Source organism: Microtus oregoni, unplaced genomic scaffold (assembly GCF_018167655.1).
Source record: "Microtus oregoni isolate MIOR12 unplaced genomic scaffold, Mior012 000024F_ref0000369, whole genome shotgun sequence".
Taxonomy (NCBI): Eukaryota; Metazoa; Chordata; class Mammalia; order Rodentia; family Cricetidae; genus Microtus; species Microtus oregoni.
This window is the reverse complement of record NW_024543083.1, coordinates 15,789,172-15,807,030: the sequence shown is the minus strand read 5'-3', so window position 1 is coordinate 15,807,030 and position 17,859 is coordinate 15,789,172. Positions and strand designations below refer to the sequence as shown.

Here is a 17,859-nt window from a genome sequence, read left to right as displayed (position 1 = left end):
CAGTGAGAGCTTGAGACTTGCCACCCCCATGATGTGCAAAGGACCCTCACCTGTGCATGCTAGACCATCGCTGTGCCTCCCACAGTCAGCTCTTGGTATTCAGTCCCCAGGTGTGTGATTCTCGTCTGTTTATTTGTTTGGGATTTTTGTTGGCTTTAGTTTTATGAAACAGGCTCTTGCCCAGGCTGCCCCCAAACTTACCTGCCAGCCTCAGCATCCAGGGTGCTGACCATGAGCCACTGTACCCAGCTCCCAGATGGTGGCAGCTGAGGCACAATATTATATAAAGGTAAACCATTATAATACTTTCAGAATCGCTATTAATCCTAGTGAGATTAAAGGTTTATCACTGTTTTAAACAATACAATCGGCATTCTGTACCTGGGTTCCAATTCATGGATTCAACCAACCACAGGCAGAAATATTAAAAAATAAAATTCCAGAAAGTTCAAAAGGCAAAATTAAATGTTATCATGAGGGAAGGGCTATGCTGAAATCGGGAGAGTGAATTGACCAGCAGACATATCCTGTTATGGCCCCTTGACACTCCAGCATGAGTGGTTACCTATGTGACTGTCTCTGTGCTGAACACAGAGACTTTTCTGAATGATGCCTTGGATTTACGTTGTGTTAGGCATGTTAGTCATTTGACGATGGTTAAAATGTATAGAAAGATGTGAGTAAGTTATAAGCAGATGCATTTATGTGATGTCGGGCATGTAAATCATGGGACACAATTAGAGAATACAGAAGGAAATGTGTATGAGCATCCTTGGATTGGGGGATCCTGGGGTCCTGGGACCAATTCCCTGCCAGTGCCAAGGGAGGGTTAGATGTGGTAACAAGATGGGAGGGACACTCCGGCTCTTATTCGGCAGCTTTGATTGTGGAGTTAAAAGGTGAACTTTTGCATCCGGCCTGAAGAGGCTCAGGACCTGTATTGCTGTTTACTCTCCGTGAACACACAGTCTTCTGCAGTACTGTTCCTAGGCCTCCATTAATAGCTCAATTAAATGCCATGGAGACATGGCTGTGATTGCCAGGAGCAAATGGTAACTACTGTTTATTAGGTGTTTTATTTTGTTTATTAAGTTTAAGTATTTTGCCATGGCTACTTTTCTTCAGGTGCTCACCCAACTTTGGAAAAAAGTTAGAACTTTTATTTGAAACACAGGATTGCAGCATCCTGCATGCTTAACTGTATTCTTGGTTCTAGCATAGGCCACCAGAAGGGTTCTGGCTGTGTTGTGAGGCTGACTCTTACCTGGGGCACCAGACATTGACTAGGAGCAGCAGGTACCAAGGTCCAGAGGACACTGGTTCTTCTTAGGCTTCTCAGATTCAGAAACAACTTGGGGTGGATGATGTGGATGCTAAGGGCAGTGTTGGATGGTATGGGCAGTGATGTTAATGAGCAGGGAAATCTAATGGAAGAGACACTGGGAGCATTTGGTAGACATACAAGTAAGGAGTGAGAGATCCCAAAGAGACACAGAAAGTAAGCGGTGTGAAGAAGGTGGGCCTTGGAACCAGGTATGTAAGGCACCTTCTTTGAAAGTAAAAGTTACTTTTAACAGAATTAAGTCTACAATTAGTAAACATCGCCAAGTTGACTTTATAAAGTCCTATGTTTTCTCTGATGTCCCATTTTCAAGTTGTCTTTACTTGTGGGAGAGGACACATGATACTTGCGGAGGTCGGAGGACAATTGTAGGAACAATTTCTCTCCTTCTAGCACATGGCTCTGGAGATCAAACTCAGGTTTTTAGGCTGGGCAGCCCCTTCTGTCTTCCCATGAGCGCCTGGTGCCCCACTTACGAAGAAATAAATAATAAAACAAGTTCTAGAAAGAATCACTGCAAACGGGAGGTATTTACTTTATTGCCCAGGGATGGGGTCCAAATCTGTTTGATATTTTGTAGTAGTTTCTACTTATGAGCTGCACCAGCAAACCTAATGCTCCATCAGGCTCGAAATCAGGGGGAAGTGATTGGTAATGTCTTCCCATCCGGCTCGAAATCAGGGATAAGTGATTGATAATGTCTTCCCACACCACTCCATGAATTTGTATAGCATGGTGGAAAACTGGGCAATAAAATTTGAATAAAAAAGGTACCAAATCCCCCCCCCCCCCCAGAAACTTAAGCTAAGCAGACCCAGCTGAACATCCTGGGTGTTTTCCCATGCTTTCATGTTTGACAAAATAGCAATTTGGAAAAGTGGGGAACGTGGCTTTTGAAGAAGCTTGGGAGAAAATGACCATTGTGAGAACACGTTGGTCCGAACTCCCTGCTGCCCCTGTAGGCGAGTATTGTACAATCTTCTCCCCGTAGAGCTAAGTAAGGGGCTGGACAGACAGCTCAGCAGTTAAGAGCCGTGTTGTTCTTGCAGAGTTCAGTCCCTAGAAACCATGTTGAGTGGCTCACAATCGCATGGAAGGACAGCTCCCGAAAATTCGAGACTCTCCTCTGACCTCTGTGGGCAAGTTCAGTCATGCATTCTTAGCCCCACACTGGTACATACGCACACACAGAAACAAAAGTAAAGACATATCTTAAAAAAAAAAAAAAAAAAAAACCTTAAATGGCGCCTTTATTTTTTTTTTCTACGTATGTAAAGTTGCCAAGAAGCTAGCAAGGTTTTTATGAGGCTCTGGACGGGTCTGGCTGAAATCTAGACACTTGAGCTTGCTATTCTGCTGAGTTATGCGGGCTTCCATTTCTGTTTGGTTGCTGTTTTGTTTCCTCTTTAATGGATGATGATCTTAACCTCATGGCCTAGCCATAAAAACACAGGCCTCAAAGCAATTTGCTAAATTACCTGCCCAGTAACTTTTGATGGAAGTCACATGTGTAGATGCAAAAAGCCCATAACATTTGCATAGAGCAATGTCATCCATTCGAAGCCGTTCAGCTTTAAGTGTCACCGGCCACAGTATGGATGTGAGGCTGGCAGCCATCCCCTCCCACCTTTCCCCGGATGCTCACGGACCATGTTTCTCTCTTCTCTGTCTTTGTAGCCAGAGCTACCTGCAAGCTGCCAGCGAGGTGCCTGTTGGTCACAGTCTGGACCCATCAGTCAACTACAACTCCCCAAAGTTCCGGTCCAGGAACCAGAGCTACATGCGGGCCGTGAGCACCCTGAGCCAGGCCAGCTGTGTGAGCCAGGTGGGGCCTCTTCTGGGCTTTTCTATAGAGGGTGCAGTCTCCGGAGCTGTGCTGGAGTCAGAGGCTCCCATGGTGGGACACTGCCCAGGCACCCATGGGCAGCGCTCTCCTGCAAGGAGCTTGCAACCGTTTCTCTTGATTTAATGTGGGCTTTCTTCCTCTTCCAACAAAATGGCCTCGTTGGCTTATGCTGCATCCTCCTAACAGAGCCACCAAGGCCATAGGTTACAGAGTAACACCACAGAGGGTACCTGCCCAGCACAGGCAAAGACTTGGTTTTCTCACCAGCACTATGGACAGAAGGACTGGGTACCATTTGCTCCTGGGACAGATCTTATTTCTCATAGACACCTAGTCTCAATGCAGGATCCAGGGTCACCACAGAGTGAGAGGGGTTGGACCCAGAAGAGGGAGAAGCACTAGGTTTCTCCCTTGGGCAAATGGATGAAAGAGTCTACACTAACAACTAGCAGGGGCTGCTGGGGTCGTGATCCTATGATATGCTTTAGCCTACCTTAGCAACAATTTCCTATTAGAAACTAGGTCAGGTTGCCCTGGACCAGGATCTTTTAGGAACTAACATGGGAAGAACTGCTCCTACTATACAAGTCAGGACTATGGGGGCTTAGCTCTCAAAATCCCATGTTCTACATACCTTTAGTCCCAGGCCACCTGGAAGGGGACCCTTCCGTCCATAACTACCTCTCCTACAATATTATTAGAACACAATCAGATCCTCAGAATTAGGCTACGGTGGTGGCCTGGTTCACCAACAAATCTGCATTTCCACAAGAAATATCAAAGATGATTTGGGAGGTAATCACAGGTCAGGTGAAGGCAGTGTACACTGTAACAACTCTCCTCCCAGGATAAGCATTGCTGAAGTAGACATCCATCTTTTAAAGGCAACGCTTACCTTTTTCCCTTTCAGTTAATTCATTTTCCAAATACATTTTTTGGCATTTGCCTGTGTATATATATGTATTATGTATGTACATATGTATATATGTGTGTGTATATATGTATGCATACATATATACGCATATATATGTGTGTGTATATGTATCTGTGGGAGGGTGTTGTGTCCTGGAATTACAGATAGTTGTGAGCTGCCATGTGGGTGCTAGCAATTTTACCCAGATCCTTTGAAAGAGCAATCAGAGCTCTTAACCACTGAGCCATCTTTCCGACCCTTCCAAATATAATTTTTAAAGCAGTTATGAAGCCAGTCATGGTAGCATATGTCTGTAGCTCCAGCACTCAGGGACTGAGGCAGAGGGATCATGAAGTCAACCATCAATCTTTAGTCTATCTCCTTAAATTTTCAATAATAACGAAAAAGCTCTTCCTTCAGTCTCACCCACACCTCATTTCTCCATGAAATTTATTCTTCAGAATTGTGAGGTAAAAAACCTAGAACCACTGACTCCTGGGTTATGCCCACCTGAGATGAGAAAAGTCACCTCTATACTCAAGGGTATATACTTCAATTCAGCCAAAGTCCAATTTGGAGAATAAATGAGTTGATCTGAGTTACTTACTGAAGCACAAATAGCTGAAAGACAACTCCAGCCCTAAAAGGTTTTCCCCAACATGGGAAACGACCCAGGAGCACTGCCTTCCTGGAGATCTCTACACAATGTGCAGTCAGCGGGATAGGCTGAATAGTCTCTTCTCCCCAAAAAGCCTCACCACTTCTATAACCTTGCTGAGTAGTTTCAGTTTCAGGAACTTCCTGAGACTTGTTAGTTGTTTGTTGCTTGAGTCTTAAGAGCTTACCCATGCTCTCCGGGAGGGAATGTTGTTAAAGATAGAGCCATATAACTTGAAATATTTCCATGCTCCAGTGCACACAATCAGACCATCACATCATTCAGCCCCAGAATGCTCTCATCATCCCATAAGGAAGCCCTAGCTCCTTTCCCCAGTCCATGGTCACTGCTTTTCTCCATTTTCTATTGTTTAGATACCTGGTGTCAGTGTAGCTACTCAGCAGGGAACCCTCTGGAACTAGCTTATTTTGCTTTCCACATTGTCTTCCAGATTTATCCATGTTGCAGCCATGTGTTCTGAGCATTGACTTGCTGTGACCTTAAGATTTCACGAAGTCATGCTGTATCTTGTCTCCTCTGAGATGTCTGTCTCTAACTGACATCACACACCTTCATGATCAGCCGTGCTCTGGTCCATTCTATCTTTCTCAGAGCTGGTTTTGTGAATCACCCCACCCTGTCCCTGATTCTTTGACAGACTTTTTCTTCTTTTGTTTTTTGTTTTTGTTTGTTTGTTTGTTTGTTTTTCGAGACAGGGTTTTCTCTGTAGCTTGGAGGCCTGTCCTGGAACTAGCTCTTGTAGACCAGGCTATCATGGATATCCGCCTGCCTCTGCCTCTCTAGTGCTGGGATTAAAGGTGTGCACCACCACCACCTGGCTCGACAGATAGACTTTTAAAGTAATATTATCCTTTAATCTGTCTGCCAGCATGATCCAAGTACTGAGAAACTGTTGGCAGACCAGCTGCCGTGGACTAGAAAGAACAAGAAAGGAAAAGAAAATCTTCGATCTCAGCTGTTGGTGTGTGTTTATGGAGGGGGTGATAGTGAGAGACAGGGAGAAAGGGAAGGGGTGGAAAAGTCAGGATGAAATCTGGTTTGGATGTGACATCAGATAGAGAGGAGCCAGAGTTTCCTGGCCTTGGGGACAAAGATGTCCCATTGGTGTGGGGAAAGGATGAGGACCAAGTGGCCTTGGAGCTGGTGAAATGACTTCAGGTGGGGTCTACAGTTTTCTAGTGAGGGATTTGAAGTAGAGATGGTCACGACAGAGAGGGGAGATGTGTTCAAACTCTGAACTAAAGAGAGAAGAGGAGCTTGAAGAAGACATTTTCATGACCTTAGCTTGTGGCCCAGTTAAAGAATAGACTAAGAGCTCTGCATGGTGGTGAAGAGGTGGGGACGTGTCTGGATCATGAAAAACCCCACCTAAGAATGTGCTCCAATGTTGATCACTGTAGCCGTGTGCCGTGACTTGATTCCCAGTACTTCACTGAGACAGACTGTCATGGGCAGCCAGGATGGAAAAGGAGAGAGCCAGCGTGGAGAATGTCAGCCTAAGACTCAGGACAGACAAATGTGTCTGCCCGTGACCATCAGGCACCGAGGATAAACACCAGATCTCAGAATGTAGGTCCTCACTAAGCCCGTGGTATGAGAAACGGAACAAAGAGAAGTACTGAGAGGGAGGGGATCAGACAGCAAGCATAGGCGCTGTTCTGGGTCCCGAACTCTGGCTGTCTGCATCCCCGGGATCCTCCATCATGCTACTGACCAGTGTCCTATCTGTACATGTGTGTCAATGTAGAAAGACATGCCTGAGAGAGACCCATAGAGCATGAGAACTTGAAGGGTGAGTGTGTCATAGTTTCTTTCCCTATTGCTGTGTTGGAACTCACTGACAGAGCAGCTTCAAGGGGAAAGTTTATTCTGGTTCACAGCTCCAAGGGGCAGCTCATCACTGTTGAGGAGTTGAGGTACCAGGGGCTTTGAGCAGCTGGTCACATGGTGTCCACAAGCAGGAAAGGAGAACAATTTCTGCAGTCCAGGATCCAAACAGGGTGAGTGGGTGGTGCCTCCCAGGGGTGGATGGGTCTTCCCACCTCAACACAGTCAAGATAGTCCCCCACAAGCATGCTCAGAAGCCCATCTTCCAGGGGATTCCAGATTCTGCCTGCCATCTCAGAAGTCATTTGCCAAGACCAAGTCAGTGAGTGGGGGGAACTCCCCGGGAGGAACATGGGTTGAGATATCAACCTCTTGTCTCCAACACTGGACGTAGACCTGAGTTCGCTAACCCCCTTTAAGCTTCTTCCACTTAAAATTCTCCATGTTCACGCTTCTCCCACCTAACCCTTCAAACTGGTTTCAGCTTCTGTTGCCCCCTTTACTGAATTTCCAGTTAAAAATATCCAGCTTCAGCCCGTGAACACCATATGATATGTGCATGTGAGCATCACCATCAGGACACGTAGGAAAAAACATGTTCTCTTGGGCCCCTGTGACTGAGCGGGTGGCCCAGCCCATGTCAGTATAGCCTGTGATCCCTCCAGGGCTGATAGGCTCCACCCAGTGCTCCCCAACACAGGGAAAGTTAAGTTCTCACGGTGAACTGATAGGCACAGCTTAAGTCACAAGATGAAGAACTTACTACGTTTATCAGCTATGCTTGTAAGTCTCAAGCTAATGGGGGGAAACACACCTGAGATTTGAGTCAATGTACCATGTTTCATGTGGACAGAACGCTTCACAGGCAGCATGTCTTCCCCACCCTGAGTCTGCTCATGATGCTGTAATGGTGATGAGGGCAGGAGTGCCTCTGCCAAATTTGGGATTCGTTTCCATGACAATGAGCAGCAGCTGACTCTCACGTCCTGAAAATGAACTAAAAGTAGCTGATGCACTTGAACGTGTGTGCTTACTTCTTCAGCCTCCAACCCAGAGTCAGCCCGAGCGGTAGGTAGCTGGGGAAGATGAAGGGGTCACTGGGGAAGGAGAAAGGCCTGAGAGGTGGACCTTGGCTGTGTACCAGGTGTTTCGGGAGGCTTTCACCCACCCTGGCTCCTAGTCCTTGTGATGGCTGTCAGCCTGGTGAGTCCCCAAAACGTCCATCATCTGTAGCTAGTTACGTACCTTCCTGTTTTGTAAGAGATAACCTAAGAAGCCAGCCCCCAAGCTTACCGGAGTCCCAGTGCGGATTTCAAACTAGCTGCGCCGAAAATATAAAGCTGTCACCGAGTCCTGTGAGTGCATTCTGTCCCTGGTTCTCATGTGACGTGGCTGCGACCCACCCTGGCGGATCCTGGCGTCACATGTGTTATTGCTCTTCCAGATGAGTGAGGCAGAGGTCAATGGACAGTTCGAGTCCGTGTGTGAATCTGTCTTCAGCGAAGTTGAATCTCAGGCCATGGATGCCCTTGACCTGCCTGGATGTTTCCGAACAAGGAGTCACAGCTACCTTCGGGCCATCCAAGCTGGTTACTCCCAAGACGATGAATGTATTCCCGTGATGACACCCTCCAACATGACCTCAACCATCAGGTCAACAGCAGGTAAATAGAACGCCCTTTTTTCACCTACCTAGCAGAAAACCTACAGGTGTATTTGAGTGTTTTGCCTAGAAGGGAGCTGCCATGCCCCTTCACCACAGGTAAAATTTCCTCACGGAAATTACATCGCACCACGTAATGACATTCGCAGTAGCTTTCTGAAGCATTTCTTTCGAAAATAGCCTTGCCTTTTTCTCAGGAGGAACTCTAGAAATTACCAAGGTTCTTTGAAACAAGCAGGAGTAACTTTCATTAAGGTCTCAATGACAGGCAAGAATATAAGTACCAACATTTGGGCAGTCCTTGCATTTTAACGTCAGTATTCAAAAGGTTGGAGCAAAGCTCGGGTGGACTGTGCCCCGGCCCCTGCAGTGGCTCTGCATTGCGGAGCCCGGTCTCCATCACTGCTGCTCCGTAGCAGATCCATAAATGTGATTCATCACGACTGAAGCAGTGGTTAGTGTAAATTCCCTCATCGACTTAAGCTTGGAAGATTCAATGTCACACTTTCCCTTTGGTTCCTATGGAAAACTATATTCCCGCCCTTTGAAGATTTACCACCGAGACCAAGTGCCACCACCCACTAGTTTACTGCACAATTATTATTTATATAACACAATGATTATACATGGCCCAGAGAAATCCATAAAACACAGCGAGCTGTAAAAGTTTGCCACACTCCAGGTGAAGGCTGGGGAGAGAAGCCGTAAAACACCCCAGTGTCAAAAAACGAGCTGTCTCGGACAGCCTAAGATTCAGACTGCTGTGGCCAGATCAGAAGAATTTAAAATACAGTCCTAAGAAGAAACAGAACATGCTTTGTCCATATTAAATGATGTCAGGAGCCACAAGTCAGGTAGGGATGTGGCAAGAAGGAAGCTTCAGAAGGGAGGGAATCAGAGGGCCTCTCACAGCAGGCCTCTTTGGTCAGTGCTAACGTGAGCCAGGACCCATGAACCCACACTCTGCCAAGGGACAAACTGAAGAATTTCTATCACAGGGTACATTCTGTGCTATCGTTTGCTCTTTAGGAGAAAATCCTTCATGCTGGAGTCTATAGGAGAATAAACTTGTTCAAGTTTCTTTCTGTTTTGCTTACCTTGGCGAGGTCTGGCATGCGTCCATTTCTCTGAGTCTGTTTTTGAGGTCTTCTAAAGAAGTAATAACCATGAGTAACATGTTCCAGAGAGCATGATGAGCACTCTTCTACCCCAGCGGTGGAAACTCGCTTGTTGTGGGATGTTTGCACACTGCGGGAAGATGTATTTGCTGGGATTGGTATACCAAAATGCTGAGCAGCCAATAGCTAGGCAGGAGGCATAGGCAGTATTTCCAGGGAGAGAGAGGAAGAACAGGAGGACCGAGGCATGCAGGAGAAGCCAGGAGACATAGAGGAAACAGGAGGTACAGGATGGAGGAGAAGTAATGCCATGTGACAGAATGAAGAGTAATAGAAATGAGTTCATTTAAATTATAGGAGCCAGTTAGAAAAAAGCTTAAGCTATGGACTGAACTTTCATAATTAATAAGAAGTCTCCATGTCATTATTCGGGAGCTGGATAGTGGGACAGAAAGAGATCCATTAAACCCACTGTCTTCTCCTCTACCTGGTGGCCCTAACAAGACGCTGACCCATAAGCCATGGGCCTTGATGAGAAATGCCCAGTGGAACATGGCACTCTGTCCTCCTCACAGCTTTATGAAGAGCAGAGGACACAGCCCAAGTCTGTGACCTGAAGTAGGCAGAACCATGCATGTCAACAGGAAGACACAGTCATGGGGTTCTTGAGACTGGCGGTCACAATCTTAGGTTGTTCTCTCAGGTGTCCAGCGCCATGTGGTCCGCTGCCTCAGGGGTGTCAGAGATTACTGTCCATCTTCTGCCTGCATGTGACAACAGAGCGAATTTAAAACTTAGGGAAGGAATGGGATTCGCAGTCAGTACACTAAAAAGCATCCCTTGAAAGCTATGCCTTAGCAGTATAATCCTGTCACCCCCAACATCCTGAGGCTGAGATAGGATTGAGAATTTCAGGCCAACCTGGGCTACCTAAAGAGTCCCACACTAGCCTGAACTTCTCGGTAAGACCCTGTCTTTAAAAAGTAATTAAATCAAAAGGCAACCCCTCCGAAGGGAATTACTCATGTTCACCAGTGTTTGTCGAGTGCCCCCTACAAGCAAATGAACGATTAAGCATTTCCATGGTCTTCAGAAAGGCTTTGAAACAATAATTATGTGGTAGAAAATGGCTTTGCTGTTTTTAGAGCTGTCGTTAGGGAGAGAATAGAAATAGAACAGATTTCACAGAGATAATATAAGAATCAGTACCGAACTCAGGCTGAAGTCCTGATTTATGTACACAGTAAATCGTTCTTCCCCAGCACCCTGTGCATCCCAAAACTCCACACACAAAATAAAATTTTAAATGTTTCTATTCAAAGTTTCCGATGGAACTTGGCCTAGTTACTGAGTCAAACTCTCTTCTAGACTATGGGATAAATAGCAGCATCATGGCTGCAACGGTCGGTCAGATGAGCGCAACGTTGGGCGGCTAGAGGAAAGCCGACATCACGAGGGGGTAGCAAGGTCATGGTTGTGAGAAGCCAAAAGCTCAGGTCAACATCACGCCCACCACCACTGCTCTGAGTATAGCCTATTGAATGCCAAGGATTTTTCCTTCACTCAACGGACGCCAGATGACATGCAACATGATCTGCTTAATAAGATTGTGAACAATGTCAAGGATTTTTATTAATCTGGAAAAAACGGTAGAGAAGAAAATTCCCCGAGTCACAGAATTCAAATTTAGTATGGTGTTACAGACCTCCCCCTGCCTCTCTGTGCATCAGGTTGTGTAGCCCTAACAGTTTTTCCTGAGAGCCCAGGGAGCAATGAGTGTTCTAGTTCTGCGTTCCTCAGCCCCCTCGCAGCTGTGCGAAAGCTCAAGACAACTTGAATTATCCTCTCTGTTTTTCTGGTGCTTTTAACACGTGAAAATTTAGGGTGTCTTTGAGAGCAACAGAGCTTTCTTAGCTCCTAGGTGGACTTTTAACTCGGGCGTTAGGGTGCCAGACATTCGTGTTCACACAAAACTTGGAGGGAGTCAGTAGCCTCCAGGTTCTTGCCTTTCGAATTTGAATAATAAAGTTTATAAGAGGTGGGTTTTAGGAAGCGTTTTATTGTTGGGAGCTTGAGGAAAATGACAGGAGAGATCCCCAAAGGGTTGGATGCTATTGAAGGTCACAACCTTGGAATCATTAAGGCTTTACTTGACGGATACAGGGGAGCAGAGACGAACCAGTCAGTCTAGATCCCAGTTCAGCTATCCAATGTCTGTCAGTTTCTGCCGCACCCTCCGCATGAAAGGGAGAAAGATACAGAAAACGCAGGCCAGTCTGACATCCCAGGTCTCTAGCCAAGGCAGCAAAGACATTTGTCTTAAACACTTCTGCCATCTCCTGCCTGTAGCTAGGGCAAGGATATCAAAGGGGCTAAGGACATTTGTAGCTTTTAGTCAAAGATAACCTGCACTTTCCTGACCCTAAACTGCCTAGCCGCTCCTCTCCCATTCTCAACACCTCCTGCCTTGTGACACACATGTAGAAATTAACCCACCCAACCCCTGGAAATCTATAAGATGGAGAAACTCCCTCTGGCATAGAACTAAAGGGAACTGAAGGATCTGAGTCACCTGTCTCTCCCGTCATGGCCCCATCATGACTGCCTACGGCCATGGCACTGTAACTCACCCAGTATTCTGGGACCAAGTATGTCTTCTTCAGCATCTCCCTTGTGCTACCTATGACGGTTCTGTCTCTTATCAAGCTGCTCTTTGGACTGGAGGGCTCAATCTCTCGGCCTTCGGGGTCACATGTGGCTGCTTGCAGACTTGATGTTGCCACCCTCCTAATAAAACTCACTTGGCAGGCAAACCAGATCAGCTTCCTTCTAGAACCCTGCCTTCTTTTATCACTTTTAGTACTACCCGTGCTGATAGTGAGAGCTGAATCCCGCCTTTGATTGGAGCTGTCTGTCCACAAGGCAAGTGGATTTAAGTCATTTTATTCTTAAGTACTTCTTGGTTTTGGAAACTGTTATACTAGCATTGGAGATTATTTTGATGAATTAACACTCTTCTATTATCCCGGGGCACTCGGGGTACAGCTCAGCAGTAGGGTGTTTATCTAGAGTATAAGAGGTTCTGGGATTTGTCTCCAGGACTGAAAGGGATTAAAAAAAATGTTTTCCTTTTATGACTCAAAAAAATCTACTTTCAGAAACATCTCAAAGTGATTGTTTTGAAGTATAAGATGCATTTAAACATGTTCTTTACAGAGGCTTGAAAAATGAAAGCTGGCACTATTAGATTTTCTCACCTTATAAACATGTAAATCTAGAAGCCTGGTGCTCATGCAATAAATCAAGTGTCAAATGTACAGCTGAGTGAATTCCTATCGATTTTTCAGAGCACAGTAGACAGTCTTAACGTGGACCCTGGCAGGTGCATGCTAACAGCCTATGTGCCCATTGGGTCACCTCTCTTCTCACCTGCAAGCGGGGAGCAGGGAGTCCCTCCCGCCAAGCTCCATTCATCCGTCTCTGTGGTCCTCAGCAGGCACGGAACACAGCCCCGAGCAGGACGAGCCTACCCACCCATCATGCTTCTCGTTATGGAAAGCAGTGGGTGTTGATTAGAGAGCCCTCCTTAAATGAAGTGGTTTCGCAAACATCTCCCTTCCATTTCACACTTGGTTTCTCTCTCATCTATGAAATGATTTATCAGGTAGATTTGCTGGTCTAAATACTCATTCCACCCTGTTTTTTGAGGGGAGGAATAACATTGGTCCTGTGGAGGGAAGCAGTATAAAATTAGATGATAATGGTTTTTCTCTGGGTCAGAAATTGTCTCCACACATGTCACAACTAATTCCAGAAGTCATCAGAACCAAGGGGAAGTCACACTGGGACGACAGAGGGAACAGCACAGACCTACTTTATCTTATTATTCATATTTCAGCAGTGACTTCTCTCTCCAGGGTGCATAATAACTCTGTTTCCAAGACAAATCTTCACTAACACACCAGAGGAAAGTCATCCTCATATTTTTTGTGTCTTGAATATTAGATAGAGGGAAAACTGTTCTCAATACTATGAATTTTGTCTGTACTTCTTTGCAAAATTCTCTGTTGTATGTATATTAGGTTTTTACAGATTAGGTATGCCAACTTTCTGGCCTGAGCATTGCTTGGAGCTTTGTGACCAAGTCCCCAACTTCTTCAAATCCAAGTGCTTCCTAATAAGGTAAATAAGAATCATAAATATTTTGATAAATGAATGAGCAGAGAACATTCACAAAAGATCACACATGGTCACTTTCAATTTCAAGATATAAAAGTCCAAAATAAAACAAAGAAAAGCCATATCAAAGAAAGCCTTATGCTATATTTAAGCTTATGAACATCTATGAAGTGTGTGCTGTGTTTAGAGCATGGCCAACTTGCTTTGAATGCAGAATTGTCTTGGGTCTAAGATTCACCCTCAGAATCTGGGAACCACTGCAATCAATCATCTACAGACACCCGCTGCACAGCAAGAGGATGCGTACGGAAAGTGATGGCAGCCAAAGGGAGGCTTGAGACTCTGTGGCAGACTCCGGAATCCCCCAGTTACAGTGAGGCTGGCTAGAAGTCCAAGGCTGAGTAGTGTGAGCCAGCATAGGGAGGCATCCAAGCCTGGAGTCAAGAAGGCCCATGATGCCGGGGATCCAAAAGCACTGAACAGGAGGGAAGAAGAAGCCCATATGGCAAAAGGGGAGGATTCAGGAGCTATGGAGCAGGTTCTCTGCATTGTGGGTCAGCACTGACACAGCTGGAGACTACTGAGTGACCCCCCCAGCAGAAAAGAGTCAAGTCTTCCAGAAACTCTGTTGAATCTCTTCCCATCGGGCCCTCAGCTTGCCTCCTTCGAGATCGCCTCTCCTGAGGTGATGGAGCTACAATGAGATCCACCTATTCAGTAGGACTTTGGAAGGAGATTGCAACGCGGACTTGCAGAGGATTGATCATGGGAACACAGAGAGAAAAAAAAGTCACCCGTGAGCCAAGAGGAGAGACCTAAGGAGGAGGTGACCGTGGCACGTTCACTTCAGACTGCATGTGTCTTGGTGTGAGCAGAAATGGCCCAAGGCAGTAGTTTTCTTATGCAGCCAAAAGAGTTATGGCCCAAAAGATTTGAAAAGTCTGACCTTGCCCTACCATAGAAAGTTCTAGAGATGACTGTCAAACCTAATTCTACAGGTAAAGGGGACAAGGGCTAGGCAGCACTGAGCAGCTGGAGCGGCCTCCTGAGGATGCTCCTGTATAAATTGGTTAGAGTCTGGAACACACTGAAGAAGTTTTAGCCTCCAGCTCTGTCCCCATGAGACTCCAAAAGGCTGCTGGCCAGGTGACACGGATGATGTCATCAAGGAGGACAAATCACTCAGTTGTCAGATATAGTTGCAGGAACTCCTGCCCCAAATGAAGACAGACCAAACACTAAGGGAAACAGGAGAGAGGAACTAAATCCAAAAACTGGCCTTGCCAGCCCCCCACTACCCTCTGAAGTTTAAAGTCACACCACAGGAATGGAAGCAACAGGGCACAGAAACAGGATGGAAGGAAGAGCTCTATCCTGAGAAGACAGTTTTATTAGGGTGGGCCAAGGACCTGGGAACAGCCTGGATGCTGAGTGCTGCTGGCACCCTCTCCCAACAGAGCCAGTGGGAGGCCTGCCACAAGAGAGAGTGCCGTGGATCTTGAAGGCTGAGGTACCTCTGTTGTGTGTCTTCACCCCACAAAGAGCACCAATGACAGGCCAAAGGAAGATTCCATCCAAGCCTAGCTCGGTGAACCAGTGAATTCATTGGGATTCCTTATGAGTTTGGGTAAGGTGGTAACTTAAAATAGCATGGCTGAGGACTCAAGGGCAGATGATGACAGAGAGGCCTATCTAGCATGCGTGACAGACAGCTCACAAAAGCTGCGACCCTGGATCTCCCTGCAGGACTCACAGACAGCTCAGCTATTAGGAGAGCCTCTCCATCTCCATCAGTCCTTACTGCTTATATAGCCCAGGGGTAGGGGGTCTCATAAATCTTGTGGTTTTGGAACCTTCTAAACTTGAAGTTCTAGTTTACCTTCTGGGTCTTAAGAGCATCCCTCTATAACTGAATGTTTCAATTCATAGAGAACCCCGTGCAGCAGCCTCTAGGGGCTCAAGGTGGTCCTGACATTCAGTGACAGACGTGGAGTTTAGACTAGAGCTGCCTCCAGGAAGAGGGCAGAGAATCTGGGAGAAGAGAGCGCATCACCTTCCACACACTGAGAAATAGTCTGCTGAAGGATATCTCCAAGTGAGGGGAACTCCCAGACCATGGGACAGAGGAAGGGCTACCAGAAGGAGCACAGGGCCCCCATCACAACCCAGGATGCAAGGATGCATCTGAATTCTGGACAATTCAATTGAATGTGACAAGTTGGAAAGATTGCTAAAGGGCCCTGGATAGCACCGGTCCACCGTGGAACATTGCAGATCTTTGCAGAGAGGAAGCCAGTCTGGGATTATCCTGTTCCGCTTAGACGGTTGCAGAACCTGGAACACTAGCAAGACGCTGGGATTGGGGAAGCCTTAATGAGCAGGTGTGCTCCATCCAGACTCGCAGCTGTAGCTCGTGACCACAGCTCTGTGTCTTCAAGCCACACCGACCTGTCCTGTTTGCACTATAGAGATCCCATCTCCAACTTGGGCCTCAAGGTGATAGCCAGACCCTCTTTCTGTGGGATCCAAATGGTAGTCTTAAGAATCCCTCTTTATCTTTTCACCCAGGGGAGTCTCCTGCCTTCTGCTGCAGCAGCTACATGGTCCTAAACTGTTTCTGTTGCCGCTGCTCCTTCGCTGACTCTGGCCTTCCTATCCCTATAGGTAGTACCCCAGTAATGTTATTGGCCCACTAGGCAAGCCAGAACCATGTCCCATCTCCAGACCCTGTGCTTAGTCACATCTGTGCCATTCCCCGTGTGCACAGTTCCGGGTTCCAGGTTATTGACCTGGCAGACTTGGGGTGGTGGAGTCTGTCTAACTCGGGATGCTTCAGGAAACATTAGTTGAGTATCTGTACAAATGAGGTCTTTCATAAGTTGGGGCAAATATAAGTGCTGCCATCTCTCCCACACTGGACTGTAGGGACCTGCTTTTCATTTCAGGACCGAAACCTAAAACCCTACGTGGTCAGAGCCCACACTGTAAAGCTCATATACTTTCCTCCTGCTTACAATAGTAGAATTTCTGCCCAGACCGCGTCTTCTTCCCGCACCTGCAGCCTAAGTCCACGGTGAATCATAGACCCCGAAGTGATGATAGCATGCAGAGGACAGTTCAGAGTGTTCCCGTGGATGTCCAAGGTATCCCTGCACTAGCTGTGATCCACCTCTCAGCTTCTCAGAAGCCACCAACATTCATCGCTTCTGGGAATCCTGAGAAGCCTCCAGATCTCTGCATTGAACTGAAACACAGGTTGTCTTTGAAATCTCGTCCCTGTATTTTCAGCTTAGAGAAATATGCTTAGGACCAGGGACCTGGCCTCTTTCTTGTGTCTGAATTCAGGTCCAAGGCAGGTCCCGTTGTCAGGGCTACAGGTTAGCATAGCCTTCAGAAATGAATAAGAAAGCAGAAGTGACAGGGTGGGCCTGGCAAGTCTATATCCATCACAGGAGGAGAATGCAAGAGGCTGCATCTCTCTCCAAAACCTTTATCATGAAGGGATGTGGTATTTTGTCAAAGGTTTTTTTCAGCATCTAATGAGATGATCATGTGGTTTTTATTTTTCAGTTTGTTTATACGGTGGATTATGTTGACAGATTTTTATATGTTGAACCATCCCTGCATCTCTGGCATGAAGCCTACTTGATCGTGGTAGATAATGGTTCTGATATGTTCTTGGAATCAATTTGCCAGTGTTTATTTAGTATTTTTGCATCAATGTTCGTGAGTGAGATTAGTCTGTAATTCTCTTTCTTAGCAATGTCTTTATGTGGTTTGGGTATCAGGGTAATTGTAGCCTCATAAAAAGAGTTACAGCCTATGTTTTCATTGCAGCATATGTGAGCAGCTTCTTACCGTGGGCTCTTTTTCCTTACTACCTGGACAAAACTAGCTCCTGGCTCAGGAGGACTTCAGCACCTTAATGTAGTGGGACCCAGACACCTACTCCGTAGCAACCTCTTTATTTTCTGCATTAATATATGCATACATGTTGCAGAAGTTTAAACATTTCAATCATTACATTTCAGTGTAATCTTGTTTTCAAGTCATTCACATTTTCCTGCATACAAGCGCTATCTTGGAGCATTTGTAGGGTTATCCAGTCATTTGCAGGACAGGACAAAGGACCAGAGCAGGTTGTGTTTGTGCAGAAACTCATTAGAGTCTAAGGGTGTGGAACAGAATGACAAAGGCCGTGCTGTGAGTTAATCTCAAGGTCCTCCAGCTCTGGGCACAGAGCATGTGGGTCCAGGCCTCAAGGCACCTTGCTATAAAATGCCTAGGTGTGG

The 17,859-nt window shown here is 46.3% G+C and overlaps 1 protein-coding gene across 2 annotated transcripts in view; it reads left to right on the top strand.

Moving 5' to 3' along the window:
* The window catches only part of Dlgap2 (DLG associated protein 2), a 691,629-nt gene that overhangs the window by 628,616 nt on the left and 45,154 nt on the right, over positions 1 to 17,859 (top strand). For both annotated transcript variants that reach the window (XM_041673600.1, XM_041673601.1), the window contains 2 exons: positions 3,020 to 3,167; positions 8,052 to 8,271. In XM_041673600.1, the coding sequence (XP_041529534.1) occupies positions 3,020 to 3,167; positions 8,052 to 8,271 (368 nt within the window). The remainder of the gene's footprint in view (positions 1 to 3,019; positions 3,168 to 8,051; positions 8,272 to 17,859) is intronic.